General features: G+C 37.2%; 1 protein-coding gene across 1 annotated transcript in view; it reads left to right on the forward strand.

Moving 5' to 3' along the window:
* Positions 1 to 1,731: 1,731 nt before the first annotated feature.
* cdc40 (cell division cycle 40 homolog (S. cerevisiae)) overlaps positions 1,732 to 25,304 on the forward strand; it is a 36,193-nt gene continuing 12,620 nt past the window's right edge. Inside the window, exons 1-7 of the mRNA XM_056445278.1 lie at positions 1,732 to 1,917; positions 10,683 to 10,769; positions 11,306 to 11,435; positions 13,367 to 13,453; positions 14,057 to 14,196; positions 17,186 to 17,282; positions 23,228 to 23,367. Coding sequence (XP_056301253.1) covers positions 1,732 to 1,917; positions 10,683 to 10,769; positions 11,306 to 11,435; positions 13,367 to 13,453; positions 14,057 to 14,196; positions 17,186 to 17,282; positions 23,228 to 23,367 — 867 coding nt within the window. The remainder of the gene's footprint in view (positions 1,918 to 10,682; positions 10,770 to 11,305; positions 11,436 to 13,366; positions 13,454 to 14,056; positions 14,197 to 17,185; positions 17,283 to 23,227; positions 23,368 to 25,304) is intronic.

The following is a 25,304-nucleotide window of genomic DNA, read 5'->3' on the forward strand; positions in this document are numbered from 1 at the left end:
TTTTATTGCATATATTAATATGGATATGGGCAGGTAAAATAGAAATGTATATTAGTGGCATTTAATGCAATGCTATTATTATTATTATTATTATTATTATTTTTCAAGTTAAACAAAGAAATGTTACCTTGGAAATAAGCTTAAAACAGCCACAAACTATATTTTGTTTCAACTAAGGGTTGTTTTATTTTAGCAACCAAAAATGTTTTGCATTATTTTAGTTGTATTTATTGAAAATAAACCTGCAAAGAATATTAATTAAGTGCAGAAAAAACCTCTGATATTTCTGATATAAAATAGACATCATTATTACATGCATCAGTGCTATTTTTAATAGAAATGTATGTATTTAACAAAAGGTATCAGAGATTTACAATATAATAATAACACATCTGTCAGAGAAAAGAGGGGAAATTAAGACAACATCACAAATTAACTTAAATTATGCTTATTTATTTATTTTTTTACTCATTCATTTATTCGTGTTCCAAGAGATTTAAATATATTTTAGTCATTATGTACAAAATAATTTCTAAAATGTAAAATATTTGATTCACACTGTGTCCATTTCTTTTTTAATGTTGAAGTCAGAATTATTAGCCCCCCTGTTTATTTTTCCTCCCAATTTCTGTTTATCTGAGAGCAGATTTCTTCAACACATTTCTAATCATAATAGTTTTAATAACTCATCTCTAATAACTGATTTATTTTCTCTTTGTCATGATGACAGTAAATAATATTAGACTAGATATTCTTCAAGACACTTCTATACAGCTTAAAGTGACATTTAAAGGCTTAACTAGGTTAATTAGGTTAACTAGGCAGGTTAAGGTAATTAGGCAAGTTATTGTATAATGATGGTTTGTTCTGGAGACTATCAAAATAATATATAGCTTAAAGGGGCTAATAATATTGCCCTTAAAATGGTGTTTAAAAAATTAATAACTGCTTTTATTGTAGCCAAAATAAACCAAATAAGACTTTCTCAAGAGGAGAAAATATTATCAGAGATACTGTGAAAATTTCCTTGCTCTGTTCAACATCATTTGGGAAATATTTAACAAAGAAAAAAAATTCAAAGGGGGGCGAATAATTCTGTCTTATACTGTATATATTACTTATTCTACTTATTTCTCTAACAAAATATATAATTGTAAATGTTGTTCTTTACATTTCAGTAAAAGAACATCAAATACCCATTTTCTTCAATAATCTCCAGTTTTCTATTAATTTATAGAAATATAGGGATACTTAACCAAAATAATATTCATTAAATACGGTGGAAATACAGATTAAACGCTTCTTGCTGACCACGAAATCGCACTTTTGTAAGAAATCAACTAGGAGGATTACTTTTAGGGGTGTGATTGTGTTTTTAAATATAAAATGTTGTTGTTGGCAAGTTTTTAGCGGGTTTTAATGCAAGAGAAATTAACAAATAAAGAAAAACAAAAACGTCTTAAGACGTAGTACTAAGCGCGCTCACGTTGCAATGCTCGCTCTCGTGGCCCCTTTTCCGGAAGAGTCCTAAAAGATGCAACGTCTTGTTATTGCTCTAATATTATATCTGCAAATTTTTTATATTGTATATGAAAGATATTTTATTTATATGTAATTCTAAAGCGTAGAACGTATTACAATGATCCTTTTAAGAATAGGAATTTGATTACTGTATTCGCATGCAGGGTTGATCTTCGAGGACCCGCTGACGAAAGAGCCACAACAGTCAAGATGGCGGCGGCGGTGGTGGGTTCCCTCGTTTCGTACGGCAGCGACTCAGATTCAGAAAACGAGTCTGAATCCTCAAACAACGCACAAGAAGTTGATCCAGACGCTCTCGTCCATCTTCAGCCCTTAAAAGCAGGCAGTGTGACCACTGTCGCCGTGTTAAATTCAGCACCTGAAGTCGCAGTAAAGGTAAACAACTAACACGCTGCGGAGAGTCAGAGCAGTCGTGTAATACTGTTGATTTGATTATAGCTGCACTCTACAGTGATTTAAACTCTATATTAATGTATAAAACACGGTTATATTCTCCTGTTATTTACATTGGATGAAATGTTTAGTCACTGTAAATCAGACAGGGCTGTTTTTACTATTACAGTCACTCAAACGCAGGGCTTCATGATACTGGGAAAAACTTACATGGCGATTTATATAGAGGTAAAGTTGGTTTTATATTCGGATACTCAGACATTCTCCTTAATGATATGATTTCAGAAAAGTATTCTTTGCAAATTCTAAATAGGGAAATCATATTAGCAGCCAATGACTATCAAAGTACAACTTTGTTCAGTGAATTAGCTAGAGTTCATGTTGTTTAGAAGTCATACTTGCATGCTAATTCCTATCGAATATTCAAAGTAACATGGTAAACTATATAGAGACTTCTAAATGAACGAATGTGCGAATATAAAACCAACTTTACCTTTATGTGATTTATTTGTATTTGTCTGTGCTACTGACTATAATTTGATGATTTAACTCTTGTGTGCACTGAGGAAATGTTGGTTTTATATTGCACATTCTGACTTTCTCCTTAATAAAATTTCAGAAAGGTATTGGCAAATTCTAAAATCATATTAGCAGAAAATGACTATCAAAGTACAACATTGTTGACGGTGAATTATAGTGCTGATGTTGTTAGGAAGTCACACTTACATTGTATATTAGACCCAATATTCAAATTAGCGTGGTAAACACTATAGGAAGCGTTACAATTAGTTAAAACGATTAATTAAGAGTACACTTCTACCAGCTGAACCCCCTAGAGGTAAAGTTGGTTTTATATTTGGATATTCAGACATTCCCTTTAATAATATAATTTCAGGAAAGTATTCTTTGCAAATTCTAAATAGGGAAATCATATTAGCAGCCAATGACTATTAAGCAGCAAACGACTATCTAAGTACAACATTGTTCAGTGAATTAGACATTGTTAATGTTGTTTAGAAGTCATACTTGCATGCTAATTCCTATCGAATATTCAAAGTAACATAGTAAACTATATAGAGACTGCTGAATGAACGAATGTGCGAATATAAAACCAACTTTACCTCTATCTGAACCCCCTGGATCTGGGGCTGCAAGCCCAGTGGGGCCGGCCACGCCGGTCTAATTATTATTCATATTATATTAAATTACCACAACGTTTCAGATACTATGGTTGTTTATGTTGAATTGGAGTAATGTGATGTTCAGTGGTGGAAAGAGTACTGAATAATCATACTCAAGTAAAAGTACCATTACTTGCCTAAAAATGTAGTGCAAGTAGAGTAAAAGTTGTAAGTATTACTATGAGTAAAAAATAGACATTTCAAAAGTACTCAAGAGTAGTGAGTATTACTCTGTAAAAAGCTGATGCTTATACATGTAATTTGTGGACGTGTGTAAACGTAACATTCTGTAGTGCATCTAGTTATTGCCCAGCAGCAGGGCCAGACGGAATCTGCTGATGTTTTTTGCTATTTCTGCAGAGAATTTTGGTAAAAATCTGCGGATTTCTGTGGATTTATTTTGGGAGTATAACTAAAACCTTAATACATGAAATAAAAAGTAATACCTTTTTAACTTTTATTTAATGTTTAAATTACTGATCCACTTAGATTCGGTTTATTTGGTAAACAAAGCAAGTCTCTCATTTAATATATCTACTAAAAGACAGAAAATATTACTTTAAAAACTGTATTGTACATAAATCAGATGAACATTTTCATATTAGTCAATAATATTATTGTAATTAATTAAACTGAATAAATATAGGTTTACATCTGTGGAATTCTGCGCGCGCAGATTCCGTGTGGGCCTACCCATCAGGCAAACAGCATCATAAGACGTTAATATTAGGTTAGATTTAGGTTGTGATGTCAGGTGACCAAAATTCAATGTCTAGCCAGTGTCTAAGGACAACGTTATTTTGATGTCCTATAACGACGTCAAATGATGTTGACATTTGGTTGATTTTAGGTTGTGTTGGAAACTGACCAAAATCCAACGTCAAGCCAACATCTTAAACCAACGATATTGACAATATTTATTTATTAGTTATGGCAACCAAAATCCAACGTCTGATAGACGTCACAGTGGTAACATCCACACAAGGTCAGCTGTAACATCATTAGACCTGACGTTGAGTTCTGACGTCAGCCTGATTTTCATTTCCAAACAAAACACAACGTCCCCATGATGTTGGGGTACAACGTCAATCTGACGTCATGTTGATGTCTTGTGCCTGCTGGGTGTTTAAAGCCATTTTGGTCATCATACAGTAAACATCCGTCATCTTCTCATCAGTGACCTGCATCTAAACACTCTCTGGGTCAATGCGTGTAAAGATTTTGGACATCTTCTTGGACACTTTTAATGCTTCCAAACAGTTTGCTGCAATTATAAATACACATGTCTTGAGGTAGTTCATTATGAGGTGATTTACCTTCTATGTGAGATTTGATTGGACAGAAATCACAGCACTGATTTTTTTTAAATCCCCATAGACAAGAGAAAATAAAGTACCGACTGCAGGTAAAAGTACCGATACACAGAGATGTATAGTAACGAAGTAGAACTACTTCACTACTGTACTTAAGTACTAAAAGGCAGTATCTGTACTTTACTGGAGTATTGTTTTTTCTCCTACTTCCACTTTTACTTAAGTACATATTTTCGATGAGTTTAATACTTTTACTCCGATAGATTTTTTTATGAGCTGCATCGTTACTCGTTACTAGAGGTGTCAAAATGGTCGATATCGGTTCAGTAATAGATCATAACGGGTTATTACGTACTGACGTCATTTATCTCCTATGTGCGGTGACGCAATACTATGGCGAAGGACGGAGGCGCGAGGGCGAGTGAAGGCGGCACAGCACACGAGCCGCTATTTCACTACTACAGAGAAATGTTGTGAGACTCCATCTCTGCCTCTCTCACTTTGGACATTTGACCCGCTGGCCTGTGTTTGTGAGGTAACGTTTCATCTCCTCTTGGCTGTTAAAGCGATACTTGTGGATCCAGACATAGGCGTGTATGAGGTGCAAGTTTTCTCCACTGTGTCTATTATAGATTACCTGTGATAACCGCGTATTATACATACATAGACTGTAACCGCGGCTGTTCTTCCCGCCATCAGTGAACAACGCTTTCATTTCTAAAGCCGATAGCAGCCCTTTCTGTTGAGAAGGTGAAGACAATAATCAATCAATGGGGTGTAAGACCTCACCTGTCAGCGTTTAAAAAGCAGGCGGGAGAATATTAACATTAGTTTATTTGCTATAAATGCTCATGCTGTCTTCTGTGCATGAGTTTTGTTTGATACATTCAGAAAGAGTGTTTTCTTTGAGCGGGTCAAATTAAGGGTACAGTTCATATATCTTACTCCTGTATTAAAGGACACAATTGTATTACAAGTAACCATTTAACTGTCACACCAAGAAAAAAACCTATAGAATTTTTTTATTTATTGCATTTCTTAACTCCAAATGTCGCTAGTTAACACAATCAATACTAGTGATGCTCCGATTGATCGGCCGCCGATCACGATCGGCCGATATTGGCTAAAAATAGCTTGATCGGCTAACCCCAAAAGCGCCGATCAAAAAAGCCGATCACTTGACGTAAATTGCTCGCATGACTTTGTCACACGTGCATGCACGGCGCACGGATAAACAACAGCAGAACAGAGCAGAGCTTACCAGTGGCAAAATGAGTTACCCTGTCTTTTTCAAAGTGTCAAATAAAGATGTAAAGTTAGACGTTTGCAATGTATGTCGTGATAAAATCCCTCGAGGTGGAAGCAAGCAACGGCATTTTAACACCACTAACATGATTGGGCATCTTAGATCCCGCCATACAACTGAATATGCTGAGTATGAGAAGTATGATTAAACAACGTAAACCATACATCAGGGATAATACGAGGTGGAAAGACATCGCGTTCAGAATCATGGCATTCATTTGCCGCGACGAACAACCTGTGATGGAGGGCAGACGCCTGTCCAATGTCCCTGCTAAGCTTAACAGCACACTTTATTGACTCAAACTTCGAAAGACACATTGTGCTACACTGTCAGGATTTCACAGGGTCACATTCTGCGGAGGCTTTGATGAACGCATTTAGCTGCATGTTTCAGTCACGGGGATCCAAAGAGAAAAAAAAATCCACGCAATTGTAACAGACAACGCCAATATCACGCAGAAACAATGCGAGACGCAGATTTCCCTGCCTGGCCTGTCGTGTGTGTGTGTGGCACACACCCTCCAGCTTGCTGTGCATGTATGGCAAGCCGTTTTGACATTTAATCTATAACTAGGATCTATTTTCATTTTACGTGTGCTTATTTTTAGATACTAGTATCTTTTCCATTAAGTACTAGTACTTATTCATTAGATACTAGTGCTTATTCATTAGTGCCTATTCTTTAGATACTAGTGCTTTTAAAAATATACTAGTGCTTACTCATTAGACACTAGCTCATTTTATTAGACACTAGTTCATCTAGTTGTTCCTCCTTGTTTCTCTGCCTTGTTATTTAGAAAGGAAGGCATTGGCTTACAGTAGCTTACTACATTATTATTATTTTTTTTTTATCTGATGTAGTTGGCTCCTGGTTCATAATAATATTAGAAAAACACACTTGCCATAGTTTTATCCTTGGTGGCAGTAGCCAGTTTTGGTGTAGCTTTACATTTTGCTGCCAATTATAAAATGTAATCAGTGTATTAAGAGGCTACATCCTATTAAGCTGATCTGATGTGTGTTGGTCTGCCTGACCCCTCTTTGTTTGGAATAATTTTAAGTTACTCTGCCTTATTTGGAAAAAATGGCCTACAGTAGCCTTAAGTTCTCATTTTCTTAAATAAACACTTGGTGGACAAGTTCTTGACTGTAGCCTATTTCTACTGTTTTTTTTTTTCTTTCAATATAGTTAATTTAGAGTTAGTTTCATTTCTACAAATGGTGCAAACTCTGCTAAAATCTAGATAAAAGATTCCCATTCACCTGCCATTATGTGATCGGCAATCGGCAGATCATGATTTTGGTGATCGGTAATCGGTGATCAGGCCCAAAAATGCTGATCGGAGCATCTCTAATCAATACATTTTCCCCCAACACATCCCATAATTTCTAAAATATCAGCCTCTACCAAATGGTTGAGATGTTGGTTTATGGTAAAAGTACCAGAATGAATAAATATACTATAAAAATATGAAGTTTAAGACCAATTTAATTAAAACATAATCAAAATGAAACATTTTTGAATACTAAATCATAGCCATAAGCCATAAAATATTTCAGATTTTCATTTAACACAGTAATATACACGTTTTCTTTTTTTTACAATAAAATCAAAATCAAGTGAATTAGAACGTTCGTTTACAGCGTTCACAACCAGTAATTTGTGCTCCGAAAATGGGTTTCAATAGCGTTTTGAGTGGATTATGGACTGTTTTTGTGACACACAACTTTGAAAGGTGTGTGTTAAAGCTGTTATAATCGGTCAGATCTGTGGTTCAAGCGTGAGAGAAAAACAGTATTGTAAGTCATGTTTCTTTTCGTTCTGCTTAATGACGTGCCCCCAAAAAAGAGATTTAAAATAAACAAAACAATATGATGTCTTTTGACTGCATTCTTTAATAACTACATTACACAATACTTGTACTTTTACTTTCAGTACTTGAGTAGTAAATTTTGAAATAAACTACTTGCAATACTTAAGTACAAAAAATGTTGAATACTTTAGTACTTCCACTTAAGTATGGTGCTTAAAGAGCACTTTTACTTCTACTCAAGTCACTTTTTGATAGAGTACTTTTACTTAAGTCTGGGTCTCTAGTACTTTATACATCTCTGCCGATACAGCACTAAACTAGAAGTACACATTTTTATAACTACCCAGTGAATTACAATTCCTGAGAAAAACTAATTGTAATTAATTACTTTACACCACTGGCGATGTTTGATTTGTGTGATGACTATCGTAAGAGGGAAGGTGATGTGGTGTATTGGGATAACGTGTGTTTGTAATGATCTGGAGGTTGGTCTGACAAGTCATTGGTTCTTGACAACTATTTAAGCCATGTGATGTGTTGTTGTGATGATGTTGTAGACACCGAAGTAAAGAACTCTTAAAATAGCATTCCTGTGCCTTATGATTGCTACCTTTACATCGATAACATGCATACCTCTGGTGATGCGTAGTTTTCACTTTATGCGCAGCCTCTGCTTTCCTCAGCTGTTGCGTATCCCGGTCAGCTGTTTCCCTACTGAAAGCAATTTCAACTGCTCGTGCAAACATGAGCGCATCCTCCGAACACAATCTTCGTTAGCATGCTTCACTCTGTATTCTGCTAACAAAACGAGCATGCAATGCTTCATCCAAACAAATCACATTTTGAAGCACATCGTTTAAGTTCGGCAACATACTAAGACACAGTTTTTATGAGTCTTTTGTATAGAGTGCTGAAATCGGTGGCGTTCAGCTATTATTAGAGGCTTGGGTTCAAAGTGTGCTTGCAGAATCTCGACAATTTCTCGAAATGTCTTATCCTTCGGCTTTAAAGGTTGAACCAAATTTTGCAATAGCACATAAGTGGAAGCACCAACAGTACTTAGTAAGGTCGCCACTTGCTTTGTATCATCCGCATCATTAGCAATCATGAATAATTCCACTCGCTCAATATATGCTGACCAGGACTCATTTTCTGGTTTATACGCATCAAATCTTTCGATTTGGGCCATATCCACACAATTTTCCTTGTCGCCAGTTTGTTATATTAGATTAGATTAGACTAGATTAGATTCAACTTGATTGTCATTACACATGTACAAGTACAAGGCAACGAAATGCAGTTTAGGTCTAACCAGCAGTGCAATAGCAGCAAGTGCAGGATACAGGTATAAGTTATAAAGTGCAGTTATAGAAAAACTATGGTGATATTTACAGATGGATGTACTATCAACATTATATACAGGTTGTATTAGCTATGAACAGATTTACAATAAATGAATATATGTACAGGATGCTGTACAGGAGTATAAGTTAGAGGAGTGTGGGGGTGTATTGGGGGGGCAAAAGAGTCAGTGAGGGGCAGAGTTCAAAAGGAAGGCAGCTCTGGGGAAAAAGCTGTTCCTCAGTCTGCTGGTTTTTGTCCGGGGGAGCCTGAAGCGCCTGCCGGAAGGCAGGAGAGAAAACAGTCTGTGAGCAGGGTGAGAGGAGTCCTTAAGAATACTGCGTGCTCGGCGCAGACAGTGTTTCTTTTGGATATCTTCTATGGCTGGCAGTGTAGTCCCTGTGATGCGTTGGGCAGTTTTCACCACCCGCTGCAGTGCCTTACGCTCAGCAACAGAGCAGCTTACATACCAGACTGTGACGCAGTTGGTCAGGATGCTTTCTATTGTGCAGCGGTAGAAGTTCACCAAGACGGCTGATGAAAGCTGGTTCTTCTTAAGTTGCCTCAAGAAGAATAGGCGCTGGTGAGTCTTCTTGACCAGGCTGGAGGTGTTGGTGGCCCAGGAAAGGTCCTTAGAGATGTGGGTCCCCAGGAACTTGAAGGATGAGACAGGCTCAACGATCATCCCATTAATGTGGATGGGATCATGTGAGCCTGTTCGTCCCTTCCACGTTATCCCAATACACCACAACAGCCAAGGAGAAAACATGTTAGTTTCTAAATTTTTAAAGCTTTAGTAGGTGAATTACCACATTATATATCTAGTTTAGGGTGTCACAGTGGCACAGTCGGTAGCACAATCACCTCACAGCAAGAAGGTCGCTAGTTCGAGCCTCGGCTGGGTCAGTTGGCATTTCTGTGTGGAGTTTGCATGTTCTCCCCTTGTTGGTGTGGGTTTCCTCCGGGTGCTCCGGTTTCCCCATCAAGTCCAAAGACATGCGCTATGGGGGAATTGATGAACTTAATTGTGCGTAGTGTGTGAGTGAGAGCGTATGGGGTGTTTCCCAGTGATGGGTTGCAGCTGGAAGGGCATTCGCTGGGTAAAACATATGCTGGATAGATTGGCGGTTCATTCCGCTGTGGCGACCCCTGATTAACAAAGAGACTAAGCCGAAAAGACAATGAATGAGTGATATCTAGTTTGTTGGAGTACTGCTCAAATGCTTATCATACCAGATCAACAGATATACTCTTACTCAGGATGCCATGTTTTCACACAGAGTTAGGTCGATCTGCATTCTTTAAGTATGCTCCATATGTATTGAATGAGCTTCAACATGTACTACATTTGAAATCTATACCATATATCACTATTCATTCATTTTCTTTTTTGGATTAGTTCCTTTATTAAACTGGGGTCGCCACAGCTGAATGAACCGCCAACTTATCATGTCATTTTTTTTCGCTGCGGATGCCCTTCCAACTGCAACCCAGTACTGGGATACACTTCCATTCACATACATACACTACAGACAATTTAACTTGCCCGATTTCTTAAATATGCATGCAAGCAATACATTTTGTTTAACATTTTATGGTTAAACAATACAATGACTCCAGAAATCATGTGTATTTTAACCTGGATCAAACAGAATCCCACAACATTGCATATACTGCGATGTGACTATTGCGAATAAACTTGCATTGCAATATCAACACTGAGATGATGTATTGTGCAGCCCTGCTCAATAGATAATAAATGAATGAATGTCTTTTCTGTTTGTATTGTTCAGGAAGATGTCGAGACCGGTGTGCATCTTGATCCAGCCCTCAAAGAAGTCTCCTACAACCCTACATATGAAACCATGTTTGCTCCAGAAGTGAGTTCAGAGTGTGTTGTACATGTTAAGATGCATATTGTTTGTAAGGGCCTGTTTACACCTGGTCACTGGTGTATGTATAATCAAATTGCACGTATTTGTTTGGAATCTGATTGTATAATCCAGATTATATACAGTTGATGTCAGAGTTATTTGCCCCCTGTTACATTTTAATTCCTGTATATATTTCAGTTTAAAGGAGAGACCATTTTCATTCAAAACACATCCCTAAACATAGTTTTAATAGCTCATCTCTAATAACTGATTTCTTTTCTATCCGATATAAAACAGATAAGACTTTCTCCTGAAGAAAAAATATTAAAGGAAATACTGTGAAAAATTCCTGAATCTGTTCAACATCATTTAGGAAATATAAGTCACAGGAGGGCGAATCAATTTCATTTACAACTCTAAATCGTCATGTTGAACAGCTCCTATTTGTAATCTGATTACATAATGCAGATTTCTTATATAATCAGTTACCCATCTCTGATGATATGTGATATTAACACTGCATCTCTATTAATTTTCTCCAGTTTGGACCAATGAACCCGTTCAGATCGCAGCAGATGGCGGCTCCCAGAAACATGCTGTCGGGATACGCTGAACCGGCTCATGTCAACGACTTCATGTTCGAGCAGCAGAGGAGGACGTTTTCTACATTCGGTGAGAGATTTCTGACATGTTTACTGTGTACAATACAATATTCATCTTTTTGAGTTGAATTCATCTTCATTTCTCTAGCACTTTTACAATTATTGTGTCAAAGCAGCTGAACATAGATGTTCTAGTAAATGAATACATTACAGACTTTGTAAGAATTTTTCTTGCATATCAGCATGTTACATACTCCTTACAAAGGGACAAAAACTAATGTACATACATGGACAAAAAAAATTAGACGTTTTTCACTACTATTTTAATTCATGGACTAGGCTGCACAATACTGGACTAATATGTAAGTAAATGTAATGGTGTTGTGGTGATATAAGAAACTTGCTAAAAGCTATTTTTATCAACAATTTAAAAATATATATTTTACAATCATGCTAAAATAAACTAGTAATTTTTCAGAGCTAATTAAATAAAAAACTATACTATACATGTATAGTGTAGTTTATATTATATATAATATGATATGTTTATATAATACAATACTGGCAAAATATGCTGTGTTGTCGAGTGTCGATAATGATTTGACAACTTACAGAACACTATTTTGATCATATGATATATGATCATTTTGATAGATAGATAGATAGATAGATAGATAGATAGATAGATAGATAGATAGATAGATAGAGATGGATGGATGGATAGATGGATAGATGGATGGATAGATGATAGATGGATACATGGATACATGGATGGATAGATGATAGATAGATGGATAGATGGATTGGTGGATAGGTGATGGATGGATGGATAGATGATAGATGGATTGATGGATAGATGGATAGATAGATAGATGGATGGATGGATAGATGATGGATGGATGGATAGATGATAGATGGATGGATGGATAGATGGATAGATAGATAGATGGATGGATGGATGGATAGATGATAGATAGATGGATTGATGGATGGATGGATGGATGGATGGATAGATGATAGATAGATGGATGGATAGATGGATAGATAGATAGATAGATAGATAGATAGATAGATAGATAGATAGATAGATAGATAGATAGATAGATAGATAGATAGATAGATAGATAGATAGATAGATAGATAGATAGATAGATGATAGATTGATACATAGATGGATAGATGGATGGATGGATAGATGATAGATGGATACATGGATGTATAGATGATAGATGGATGGATGGATGGATGGATGGATGGATAGATGGATGGATGGATAGATGATAGATAGATAGATAGATAGATAGATAGATAGATAGATAGATAGATAGATAGATAGATAGATAGATAGATAGATAGATAGATAGATAGATAGATAGATAGATGGATGGATGGATGGATAGATGATAGATATATAGATAGACGGATAGGCAGATAGATAGATGGACAGGCAGATAGATAGATAGATAGATAGATAGATAGATAGATAGATAGATAGATAGATAGATAGATGGACAGGCAGATAGACAGATAGACAGAGATAGATTGATAGATTGATACATAGATGGATGGATATATGGATGGATGGATAGATGGATAGATAATAGATAGATGGATGGATAGATGATAGATGGATACATGGATGGATGGATAGATGGATGGATGGATGGATGGATGGATAGATGGATGGATGGATAGATGGATAGATAATAGATAGATGGATGGATAGATGATAGATGGATACATGGATGGATGGATAGATGGATGGATAGATGATGGATGGATGGATGGATGGATAGATAGATAGATGGATAGACAGACAGATAGATAGATAGATAGATAGATAGATAGATAGATAGATAGATAGATAGATAGATAGATAGATAGATAGATAGGTGTGCGTGTGTGCGCTTGTGTGTGTGTGTGTGTGTGTAAACAGGTAATAGTTATTTAGCTAATTAAATTAAAATAACTATGTCAATGTGCAAACCATGTATTTGTCAGGTTATGCTCTGGACCCGTCTGTGGACACCAGTCAGGCCTCGTCCAACAGCTACATTGGAGCCATAGAAGAAGCAGAGAAAAACAAAGGTCCGATTCACACCATTCAGCATCTGTTTCCATTCCTTTGCATTATGAATATGTCCATATTTAGCAGCTATAAATACTGTGGTCACTTGCAGCATACAGACAAGAGAGACTGCCTGACTGCCTGAGCGTTTTTCTTTAAGAACTTTGAGATTTGTTTGTTTATTTGTTTATTTATCTTTTCTTTTGTTCTCTTTTTTTATTGAATTTATTTACTTTTTCTTATTTTTATTTTCTTTCTTCTTTATTTACTTCTTATTTTTCTTTTTTCTCTCTTTCTTTTCTTTATTTACTTGTTGTTACTTGTATTTACTATTTACTGTTTTTTTTCTTTCTCTTTCATATTTATTTATTTGATTTATTTACTTTTTCTTTTATTTTATTCTTTCTTTATTTCTTTAATCTTTCTTTTATCTTTTCTTTATATAAGTTTGATATTAAACAGGTCTTTAAAAAGTCTTAAATTTAACATGCTAAAGAACCCAAAGGATAAAATTGCATTATTTGCTTTAAATAGATTTGATTATGAATTGTGCTGTTTGTGTTGTTTCTATCCTCTCATGTACTGTGTTTGTTTTCATGCTGCTGCTGTTTTTCCTCCATTAGGACTGACGGTGTTTGAAACGGGACCAAAGAAATCTGAGAAGAGGAAGAAAGTGAAAGGAGGAGAAGCTGCAGACATCGACAACTTCCTCGGACCTTGGGCCAAATATCAGGACGAGAAAGACGTGGCCAAACCCTCAGAGGTGAGACCATGAGACCTGACACTATAGAAAACGTCGTGCTTTTGAGTGCAAATTAACGCTTGATAACCCTGAAAGACGTGAAACAAGATGTATAGGGGGTCAGCCCTTTAATAATGAGAAATGAGAATGCGCCAGGCATTTTAGAATTGTAAACATAGGTTTATATCAGGGTATGCACACCGGCGCTTCAAGTACCAGCTTTGACTTGGGACATTGTTCATATTTCTGCCATGCCACAGAGCGCCATCTGAATAATTTCATTTTAAAGGGCACCTATGGTAAAAAAATCTACTTTTCAAGCTGTTTAGGCAGACATATGTGCATGTATGGTGTATAGACTGTCATATTGGGCTGATATAAACACACCCAGTGCTTTTTTTTTCAATTTAACAACATAAAAACGGTGGACCAATTGGAGCGGTTTTCAAATCGACCGCAACCTGACGTAGGAGTGCGGTCCCCCCGCCCACCAATATTGATTGACAGGCGCGTCATCATATCCTCAGTTTGTTGATTCACGTCCGCCATTTTCAGCGTGAGTCGAAGCGATATCACTAAAGGAACACGCTAGCTCTATTTTTAGATGCAAGGCTCATTGGGCTCAACACAAGATCAATATTCTCCACATTATCGCTCTAACCGGAATTATTGCTTGTATCTTTAGGTAGGTTTGCAAACATGTGTACTTCTCATTGAGTCTACCTTATACTTCAGCCGTTTGCATTTCTCACGATCCCAGAAGCTCCCTGTGATCTTAACTAGCATGCGTTTTAGAATGCTAAACATCGGTTTCTATCAGGGTACACAAGTCGACGGCTGGGCGCCGCGGACCGCTGCAGAAACCTATGTTTAGAATTCAAAAATGCGCAGCGCGACGATTCGGGACACTTCATGTTTCAGCCCCGCCACAGAGAGTGTCTGGTGTGCCGTGTCGCGGCTTCGAGCGGCGCATCCGGTGCCTCAGTCAAAGTTAATTCAGTGTGCGTGGTTATTAGTTTCTGTGTACAAGCTCGGCACTTGAAACTAGCACACAGTTGGCTGTAAAACTGTACAGACACAAATGATTTTGTACTCTCTGCTTGGTCTGTGTCAGAGTCGTACATGTACGATCCTCTCTCTCCTTCTCTCAGTCTGCCTGTCTGACTCTGTTGCAAACGCAGAGCGGGTGAGCTCATGGCCCCGCCCCCTTGTTACGTTGGCGGGAAGCCGAAACTAATTTACATGTGAAGCAACACACCCCTAAATCAGCGAGCTGTGGACACGCCCCCAACATGACACTTTTTAACACATTATAATAAAACAATCTGAATTGTGTTTTAAACTGAACCTAAACTGGGACACTCAGAAGAACCAGAATATTAATATTAAATATTAAAAAAGAGGTAAACTATGTTCCCTTTAAATAACATGCGAATGTGCACGTCTGCTGCGTCTTATTTCCAACTGTCACGTGTGCGGCGCATCCGCTTTGTGACCCCCTTAAGGATGGAGTCTGCTTTAGCTCTGTGCAACAGTGACTGCAGGATAAAGAACATCACGCTGATGCCAACATTATCCACACAAAAGCTAAAGAGCTTAATGAACCATTTGCTGACAGCGATGAATGTTCGCACCTGACAACAGGTTTTGACCTTTGGTTTCATTCTATAATACTGGGCTTATTTTTCTACGTAGGTTTGAGTGTTTAAACTAAAGTGTGAAGGTGCTAATTCCTGTCTGGAAACTGCAAAAATCTCCTTGAATGTTTAATTCCTCCTGATGACTTGAAACCCACCATAAATTTGTACATAAACAAAACATGGCAAAGAGAATGGGACAACTGCATCAACAACAAATTATATGAAATTAACCCGAGAATACATGAAAGACATTTAGCAAATTATAATTTCAAAATCAGGCATGATCAGACGGTCTATACCAGATGTCGAATTGGACATTCTAGGGCAGGGATGTCCAAACTCGGTCCTGGAGGGCCGGTGTCCTGCATATTTTAGCTCCAACCCTTATTAAACACACCTGAAGCAACTAATCCAGCTCTTACTAGATGTAACTAGAAAGTTCCAGGCAGGTGTGTTGAAGCAAGTTGGAGCTAAACTCAGCAGGACACCGGCCCTCCAGGACCGCGTTTGGACACCCCTGTTCTAGGGTGACACAATCATATTTATTAAATAACGAAGAATCACCTAAATGTAATGACTGCCAGACTGCTGTTACCATCAAACACATTTTGTTGGAATGTAGAAGTTTAAATTACATTAGACAAAATGTTTATAAGGAGAGCACTCTGATGGACATTTTTAAAAAGGTACCACCAGGAAGAGTTTTACATGTTTTTTTATCAAAAATCGAACTGAAAAATCATATTTAACTTTGAATAAATTTTTTTTGTGAATTTTATCTATTTATATTTTATATATTTGTCTAAGTAATTTATTTAATATGATATGAATTTGTTTTTATCATGTAGTATTTTAATGTATATCCATTTGGCCACGAAATAGCCATAAGATGCTGATGTGGCAATAACTATGTACTAAATAAATAATTCCTGTCTGTGAAAAGTGTATAAAGAGTGTAGTGAGAAATTATTTTAAAATAATAATTTAAAAAAATAAAGCTGACAACTACTGTTTAGAATGTAGAACTCCCACAATTAATGAGGGACCGCTGTTTATAGACTTATTGCACTGCAGTTATTATGGAGCTCCATTATTTTTGGTGATGCAATATACAGTTGAAGTCAAAATTATTCTTTTTCCAATAATTCCCAAATGATTTTTAACAGATTCAGGAATTTTTCACAGTATTTCCTATATTTTTTTTCTTCTGGAGAAAGCTTTATTTTTGTGATCTTCGCAATAAACATGAAAGATTTTGGGGTGGTTTAATTTGCATTAAAAACATTATATATATAAATATATTCTAAATTAGTTGAGAATGAGTGTTTAGTGTGTTGTTATTATGCGCTAATGTAATGTTTGTCTGACAGGACGAGCAGAAAGAGCTGGACGAGATCACAGCCAAAAGACAGAAGAGAGGAAAGAATGAAGAAGAATCTCCAGCGGAGGAGAAGACCGTCTTGCACAGTATGACAACACACACAACAACATGCACACAGACAGCTAAACACAACATTATCAGATTTCTAATTTTAATCATCTATCAATTATTTCCTAAGTGATGTTTAACAGAGCAAGAAACATTTTTCACAGTGTTTCCTATAGTATTTAAAGCTTTATTTCTTTGTTTTAATTTTTATTTATTATGTTTTTAACGCTTTCGATATTATTAGCTCCTTAAGTATACTGTCATGAAGTACAGTTGAAGTCAGAATTATTTGCCCCCCTGAGTTATTAGCCCCCCTGTTTATTTTTGTCCCTAATTTCTGTTTATCTGAGAGCAGATTTCTTCAACACATTTCTAATCATAATAGTTTTAATAACTCATCTCTAATAACTGATTTATTTTCTCTTTGTCATGATGACAGTAAATAATATTAGACTAGATATTCTTCAAGACACTTCTATACAGCTTAAAGAGACATTTAAAGGCTTAACTAGGTTAATTAGGTTAACTAGGCAGGTTAGGGTAATTAGGTAAGTTATTGTATAATGATGGTTTTGTTCTGGAGACTATTGAAAACAAATATTAAAGGGGCTAATAATATTGACCTTAAAATGGGGTTTAAAAAATTAAAAATTAACCCCCCCCCCCCCCCTCTCTCTCTTTCTCTCTCTCCAACTTCGCGTCCTGTCTAAATACTGTCCTATCTAATAAAGGCAAAAAGGCCAAAAATAAATCTTTTTTTTTTTTTTTTTTAAGTTGGTGCAATAGCTTAGTGGTTAGCGTGTCGATATATGGTGCAGTAGCACGTCAGGGCATCCCGAGTTCGAATCCCGGCTCGAGGACATTTCCCTACCCTACTGTTAAAGTGCTTAAAGTCCCTAAATTTGCCTTTAAAACAATTTGAGATTAATCCCATCCAAAATAATAGTTTGTTTTGACATAATAGATGTGTGTGTATTATAAAGTGTTGGGTAAGTTACTTAAAAGTAATGGATTACAAATTACTGACTACTACCGGAAAATTGTAATCTGATTACATTACTAATTACTGTATCACATGTGAAAAGTAATCCGATTACTAATTACTTTACTTTGAAGTTACTTTTAAAACATACAAAATAAAGTGCAGCTCTTTCAGTAATTTAATATTCACTGAAAAACATTACAATGAGTTTAACACAGCAGCTTGACAGATTCAAAAGACTTAGGGGGCTTTCACACTAGCACTTTTGGTCCACACCCATTTGACGTCAGAGTACAGCGTGTTTAGTTAATGTGAACCTGTCTTCTGAACTTGATGCACACCTGTGAACCGTATCCGCCTGAAAGAAGCGGTCTGGGGTACGGGTTGTGTGAACTCTGGTACACTTCACTTCTGATATGAATGCAATTGTACCAAATAACAGAGACAAACCTCCAACAGTACAACAAACTATCCTGTTCATTATGTTTATTTGTGTGGGTGTGTATCACCTACCTTGGTGACAAGCGGGACTGACCCAGTGCAAACAGTGATAACGTCTGCTTGTCTCCTCCAAAAACGACTTCTGCAGACATCCCGTGATGTTCTGAACATTTTTTAATGTTTTTTTTGCGGCAGATAGACACAAGTGCCTTTCTGTAACAAAACCAAAAGCTAAGTAAAAGCAGAAGGAACGTGATATGCGGACATCTTCATATTGTCGATTTGTTTTCGCAGCCGTCCCCTAGTAGCAGCCGTATCAGTGTTCAGAAGGAAAAAAGACAGTGTGAACACAAACCAGCAGAGGGGGGACTATCAAACTTGGGTTCGGACCAGGTGTTCAGACCAAGTGTGAAAGCACCCTTATAGATGAAAATCGCTCAAAGCCTAAAATTCTCTTATCATTTACTTAATCTTCACTTGTTCCAAACCTGATTGTCTTTTTTTTATTCTTTTGAACACATAAGGGACATGTTTACAACTGGATACCTGTAACCATTAACATTCATAGTAGGAAAAACAAAAACTATGCCTGTCTCAAATGAATACGTGAAGTCGTGTCTCCATTGAAAATAATGAACTTGCATGCACAAAAGCCGTGATATGTGATCGCCCCCATATGCAGCTACACTTCTCTTCACATTCAGAAGGTACCTTAACTCCTGATCCTGCACAAAAATCAAATTTAGCCTGTTTAGGCTGAGTTGGGCCGCCATGTTTTTGGGCGCCGATGTCCTCCTCGGTGACCAGTATTGTCATAAAATGCTTTCTGTTTTCAAGTACTTGAACAAGTTGCTGGTCAAGTTAAAAGCAGTGGAAAGTTCTTTAGAGACTGAACATAGACTGCATTTCACAGCAGAGTTTTTGTTTTTACAGTCAATGAAATCAAAGTGATGTCTGTATTTCTACTCAAAGAAGCAGCCACTCTCGACAGCAGCCATTTCAGCTCGCGTTCTCCATCAATTTAAAAGCGCATGCTTATTAACCGATGTTGCAGCAGAAAACCTGATTTAAAAAAAGCAAATATTGTTTTCTAAAAACTATATTTATAACGTAAGTGATGCAATTACATTGACTTTAGTAACCATAATCAAATTACACACATTTAAAATATAACTTGTACATTACTGCATTCCCAAAAATGTAGTTAGAATGCAGTAACGCATTACACCCAACTATGATTATATATGAAGAGATGCAAAACCCTCTAAATCCATCAGTCCTCTTTTCTTGTAAATGAGCATTTTCTATCGGGCTCCTCTGATAAGGTTCAGAAGTTTCATTTTATATGTAATGAGAAGGTTATTAGCTAGTAAATAAAATACCCTTTTTTCAAAAATGTCACTTTAGACCAGTGTTTCCCAACCCTGTTCCTGGAGGCACACCAACAGTACATATTTTGGATGTCTCCCTTTTCTGACCCATTAACTTCAGGTGTTGGAGTCTCTTCTGATGTTATGATAAGATGATTCAGGTGTGTTTGATTAGGGAGAGGTTGAAAATGTGGACTGTTGGTGTGCCTTCAGGAACAGGGTTGGGAAACACTGCTTTAGACAATTCTTTGGTTATTAACCAGGTAGATTTTCTTTTGTGTCAAAACTAGCTAAATCCACGTCTGCTTTTTATGCAAAAACCTCTAAATCCACCTATCGGGACAAAACAGTGTGTTTAGTTGAAAATGAAGATGCCATTAGAGATTATTTAACCAAACATTAAACACATTACACACACACCACCTAAAATTCATAAATCTGTCAAGTGGCGGTTCATTCCACTGTGGTAAACCAGGGACAAAGCAGAAGGAAAATGAATGAATGAAATCTGTCAAGTAAGTGCATTAATCAATAACATTAAAACTGACATTCATTAAATCTTAACAATCTGTTGTCATTTCTGATATTTAGGATTTAGATTTAATTCATGTAGAGCAGGGGTGGGCAAACTCGGTCCTGGAGGGCCGGTGTCCTGCACAGTTTAGCTCCAACACTAATCGAACACACCTGAACAAGCTAATCAGCATCTTCAAGACCACTAGAAATCTATAAGCAGGTGTGTTTGATTAGAGTTGAAGCTAAACTGTACAGGGCACCGGCCCTCCAGGACCGAGTTTGCCCACCCCTGATGTAGAGCAATGTAAACATTGTAAACTAAGCTTGGTAGATTCAAATAATGTAGTGTAAAAACATTGTGAAACATTAATATATTCTGTCCATTAATATAAAAAGCTCATCAGACGTATAGGTAATATGTAGTAATATAAATAATGTGTAGTTTTATACATTATATTTATCTTTAATAAAATAGCATAAATTAGCAAATAAAACACAAGGTAGACCTACTGGGCAAAAAGGAGATGCCTCTTAGACAGTTATAGAGGCATTCGTTCATTCTCACTATACTTAAGGTCTAATAAAAGAACAGCATCTTAACTCTCTTTCGTGAAACGCAGTTGTCGTTTGATGTTTAGTAAATCGGACTCATTCAAAGTAGCATCGCTGTGCAAAAACCCGTTATGAATGCATGCTACACTTCCGACTGTACAGTGTGTTTTCTTTTTCTTATAATGCACAGAGTTTTGAGGCAGTGGACGTATTTATTTGCCATTCACTGACAGTCAGACAGGCTTTTAAAAACTTTTAAAATCTGAGTCAGAAGCGGAATAAAACAGTCTCCTCATAAAGCCGGCATATCAGCTGCTACATTGAAAACATTGATTCTCGTTTTTGGCGGAAGTGGCGTTTAGCGGCTCTTGCATCTGAACTCCTCATATATTTATTATGAATATGTAATACAAACATAATAATAAAACAGTACAAAACTTTTTTGTCACATAGATATTTAAATGTTTATAATGTGTATAACATGCACACATTTTATATGGAAATAAAAAGAAGCATTTTTTGAAGTATATACATGCATGTTTTTATATATACTGTTACGTCCCTGATGTTAAACGCCTAGGAGTGGGAGTAACAGTGAAAAGTTTTAAATGTTGGTTGGGGTGAGTGTGGATCAGTCCCCTGCCTTCATGACAACTCACCAAATTAAAGTTAAATAGTTTATTAACAAATGTACAATAGTAAAACAAAACTGGGAAGCAAAAATAGACTTCAGGAGGGGGAAAGGCCTAAACAACAAACAAAAGTACCCTCTAGCTAGTTGGGGAGTAAAACTGTCTAGACAGTTTAGTAAAATAAAATCAACAACAGAAATGTACACTAACTCCCTAACTATACAAAAACAGCTTCCAAACACAAAAGTAGTTTTCAAGAACAGAGTTTCAGGTTTCAATAGCTTTTACAACAGATTTTTCTCAACAAAAACCACCAAGCAGGAGAGAGACCACACTCTGGAAGCAAGCTTCAATGTAGCTTGCAACTGGCAGACTTTTAAGCTTGCCGGGCAACGAGTAGCAGGTGCAACCAATCAACTTCCTCGCCTCCACACCTAGCAGAGAAACAGAAACGGGGAGAGAGAGAGAGAGAGAGAGAGAGAGAGAAACCAAACACAATACATTCAAACACCATAGAATGTAACAATACAAAATATACACCGCGCACACGTGTAAAACTCTGTTATTTTCTGAATATTGATCTCAGATGGGTTTTCATAGGGAAGTTTTAAGGAGAAAACATATGATTCGATTCGCGCTTCTGATTGGTTCTCAGGATATAGCGGCTTTTGCTGTCAAAGGCAAGTGGCGTTTAGCGGCTTTTGCCAACAAACTGTTATTTCTGAATGCGCTGACGCTGGGATTTAGATGATTTGAAGCAAATCTATTTGTTGATGGTGTACTACGTGCCTAAAGCATTCACTCAATGTCATTCTCATTTTTGGCGGAAGTGGCGTTTAGCGACTCTTGCATCTGAACGCCTCATATATTTATTATGAATATGTAATACAAACACATACATAATAACAATATACAAAACTTTTCGTCACATAGATATTTAAATGTTTATAATGTGTATAACATGCACACATTTTATATGTAAATAAAATGAAGCATTTTTTCAAGTATATACATGCATGTTTTTATATATACTAAATAAACATACACAGCGCACACGTGTAAAACTCTGCTGTTTTCTGAATATTGATCTCAGATGGGTTTTCATAGTGAAGTTTTATGGAGAAAACATATGATTCGATTCGCGCTTCTGATTGGTTCTCGGGATATAGCGGCTTTTGCTGTCAAAGGCAAGTGGCAATTAGCGGCACATACACAGCGCACAGGTGTATATTGTCAAAAACAAAAACTTTTATTTTGGATGCACTATTAATATTTGCCCAGCACTAGAGAAAAGGTGTAAGAACCCTGTATAACCTCTATAATTATGTTTAAAACTGTTGAAAACTCTGTTCTCTCTGTTAAACATCACTTGTGAAATATTTGAAACCTGCTAATGATGTTGTCTTGAGCTGTTCATGCATATATCCTTCTGTACGTGCATGCATACACTGAGGTGCACTTTTACAGCTCTGTCTGTGTTTTTTTCACAGTTAAAGACGCGTACGATTACCAGGGCCGCTCGTACCTGCACATTCCTCAGGACGTGGGCATTAACCTGCGCTCGGCTGACATCCCGGAGAAATGCTACCTGCCCAAAAAACAGCTCCACGTCTGGACCGGACACACCAAGGTGAGCAGAAGCACTATTGATAGACCGCAAAAATGTGTCCAGTTGGATCTAAAACCAACAATCTAATACTATGTTAATAAAAACATGGGAGAATGGGATACAAGAAATGGTAACACTTTACAAAAAGGTTGCATTAGTTACTATTAGTTATTATTTACTAACATGAACTAATGAACAACACATTTATTACAGTGTTTATTCATCTCTGTTATTATAAATACAGTCATTCGTTGCTAGTTTAACTCTCAGTGCATTAACTGATGATAACAAGCATGAATTAGGATTTTAATAATGCATTATTAAATGTTGACCGATGATTAAAGGTGCAGAATGTAAGTTTGACACTTTGTGGTTGAACTAGGTATTGCATTTCTGGATCAAAACAAATGCAAGCACAGGTTGCCAGATTAGCCGCGTTTCCACTATCGCGTCTAAAGCGAGCGAGCCAGGGCGAGCCAAGGCCAGTCGCGTTTCCACTATCACTTCCGGGGCGTAATCGGGCCAAAGCGGGGCTTCCTTGGGGCCAGCGTCCGGCCTTTTTCGGCCCGCCGAATACCTTGGGCCAAGGAGGGCCAACTGTGGCTTCGGGGCGGGGTTACGTACAAAGGCGGAGTTTTCCTGTCAGGTAAAGAGGAGACAAGATGCTTTCTTCCCTTACATTTGTTTTGCTATCGCGCTTGATCAACTCACTACGAAGAAGAAAAAAATCTGTGTTGGAAGTAAATGCCGCCGAACTCGAATGTCCTTATCCAGGGATCGCTGTCTGGCCTTACACCAACAGACCACAAACAGTAAAAAAGCAATCGCTTCGGTGTTCTCCATCTTCCAGCTCTCGTAGTGATGCCAGGTTGTGTTTGTGGTTATAATTTGAGTTTTTTGTTCCCGCTGAAGTGGGCGGGTTGTGTGACGGGTTGTGTGACGTTTGATTCGGGGGACGTTCTGGGGGCGGTGTTTGCGTGACGCGCTGCGAGCGACTAGCCCGACAGTGAAAACGCGACATGATTTCGGCCTCATTTCTCAACCTCCCGGGCTATTGGCCCGGCCTGGCCCGATTAAAGCCCTGGCTCGCACTGCCCTGATAGTGGAAATGCGGCTATTGAGGACCAACAGGATTGAGCCTGACTATTGAGCCTAAAGACTGATTTAAGGTGGATTTAAATCTTGTACTAAAAGCAAAGGCACACGGTAGAATGAATGTTTCCATATTAAAAGGAGTTTTTGTTCTAGCCAACACCTGAGAAATTAATATTTTAGAAACGGCTTCTGTTTCTCACAGCTGAACAACAGAAAACTGATAATGATGAGCTCAGGTACAGCTCATGTGCTTTATTAAGTGTTAAATGCTCATAATGTGAGTCTGAATGCCATTTCACATGACATTTATTGCTGTACTACTGAAAGCAGCAGCAGATAGTTCAGCTCAGATCTGGAAAATAAAATAAACCGTCTGAAACTGAACTCTAGGACTGAGTCTCAGTGTAAACCAACACATATCAGTGATTCAGCATCTACATTTAATCATGTTAAAGAGGTTTAATATGTATTCATTAGATTATAAATGTTACCATTGTGCTGGAGTGCAGTGAGTGCACTATTCTGCGCTTCTGAATGGTTGTGTTTACATTTCTGTCACGTTTCATCTGGTGCAAACAGCCAAATTGCTCATCACTGCCAATCTCGTGTGTTGATAGGACACGGGGTTACAATGTAACCTGCTCACCTAACGTTTACGCTCGTAATATTTAAATGTTTTGCTAATTAATAACCACCTCATGTGAAACTCTGAATCTGAGTCTGCTACTGTCCACCGGAGGTTGCATTTCATTCACCGACGCATGCATTGAGAGCCTTCCTGACTCATTGAATCAAATACGCTGTTTTCCATCAAGGCAACCCAGGGCGCTGAAATATAATTGGCTAAACTGGCACTGGGTGGA

The sequence above is a fragment of the Danio aesculapii genome, chromosome 20, assembly GCF_903798145.1.
Source record: "Danio aesculapii chromosome 20, fDanAes4.1, whole genome shotgun sequence".
Lineage (NCBI taxonomy): Eukaryota > Metazoa > Chordata > Actinopteri > Cypriniformes > Danionidae > Danio > Danio aesculapii.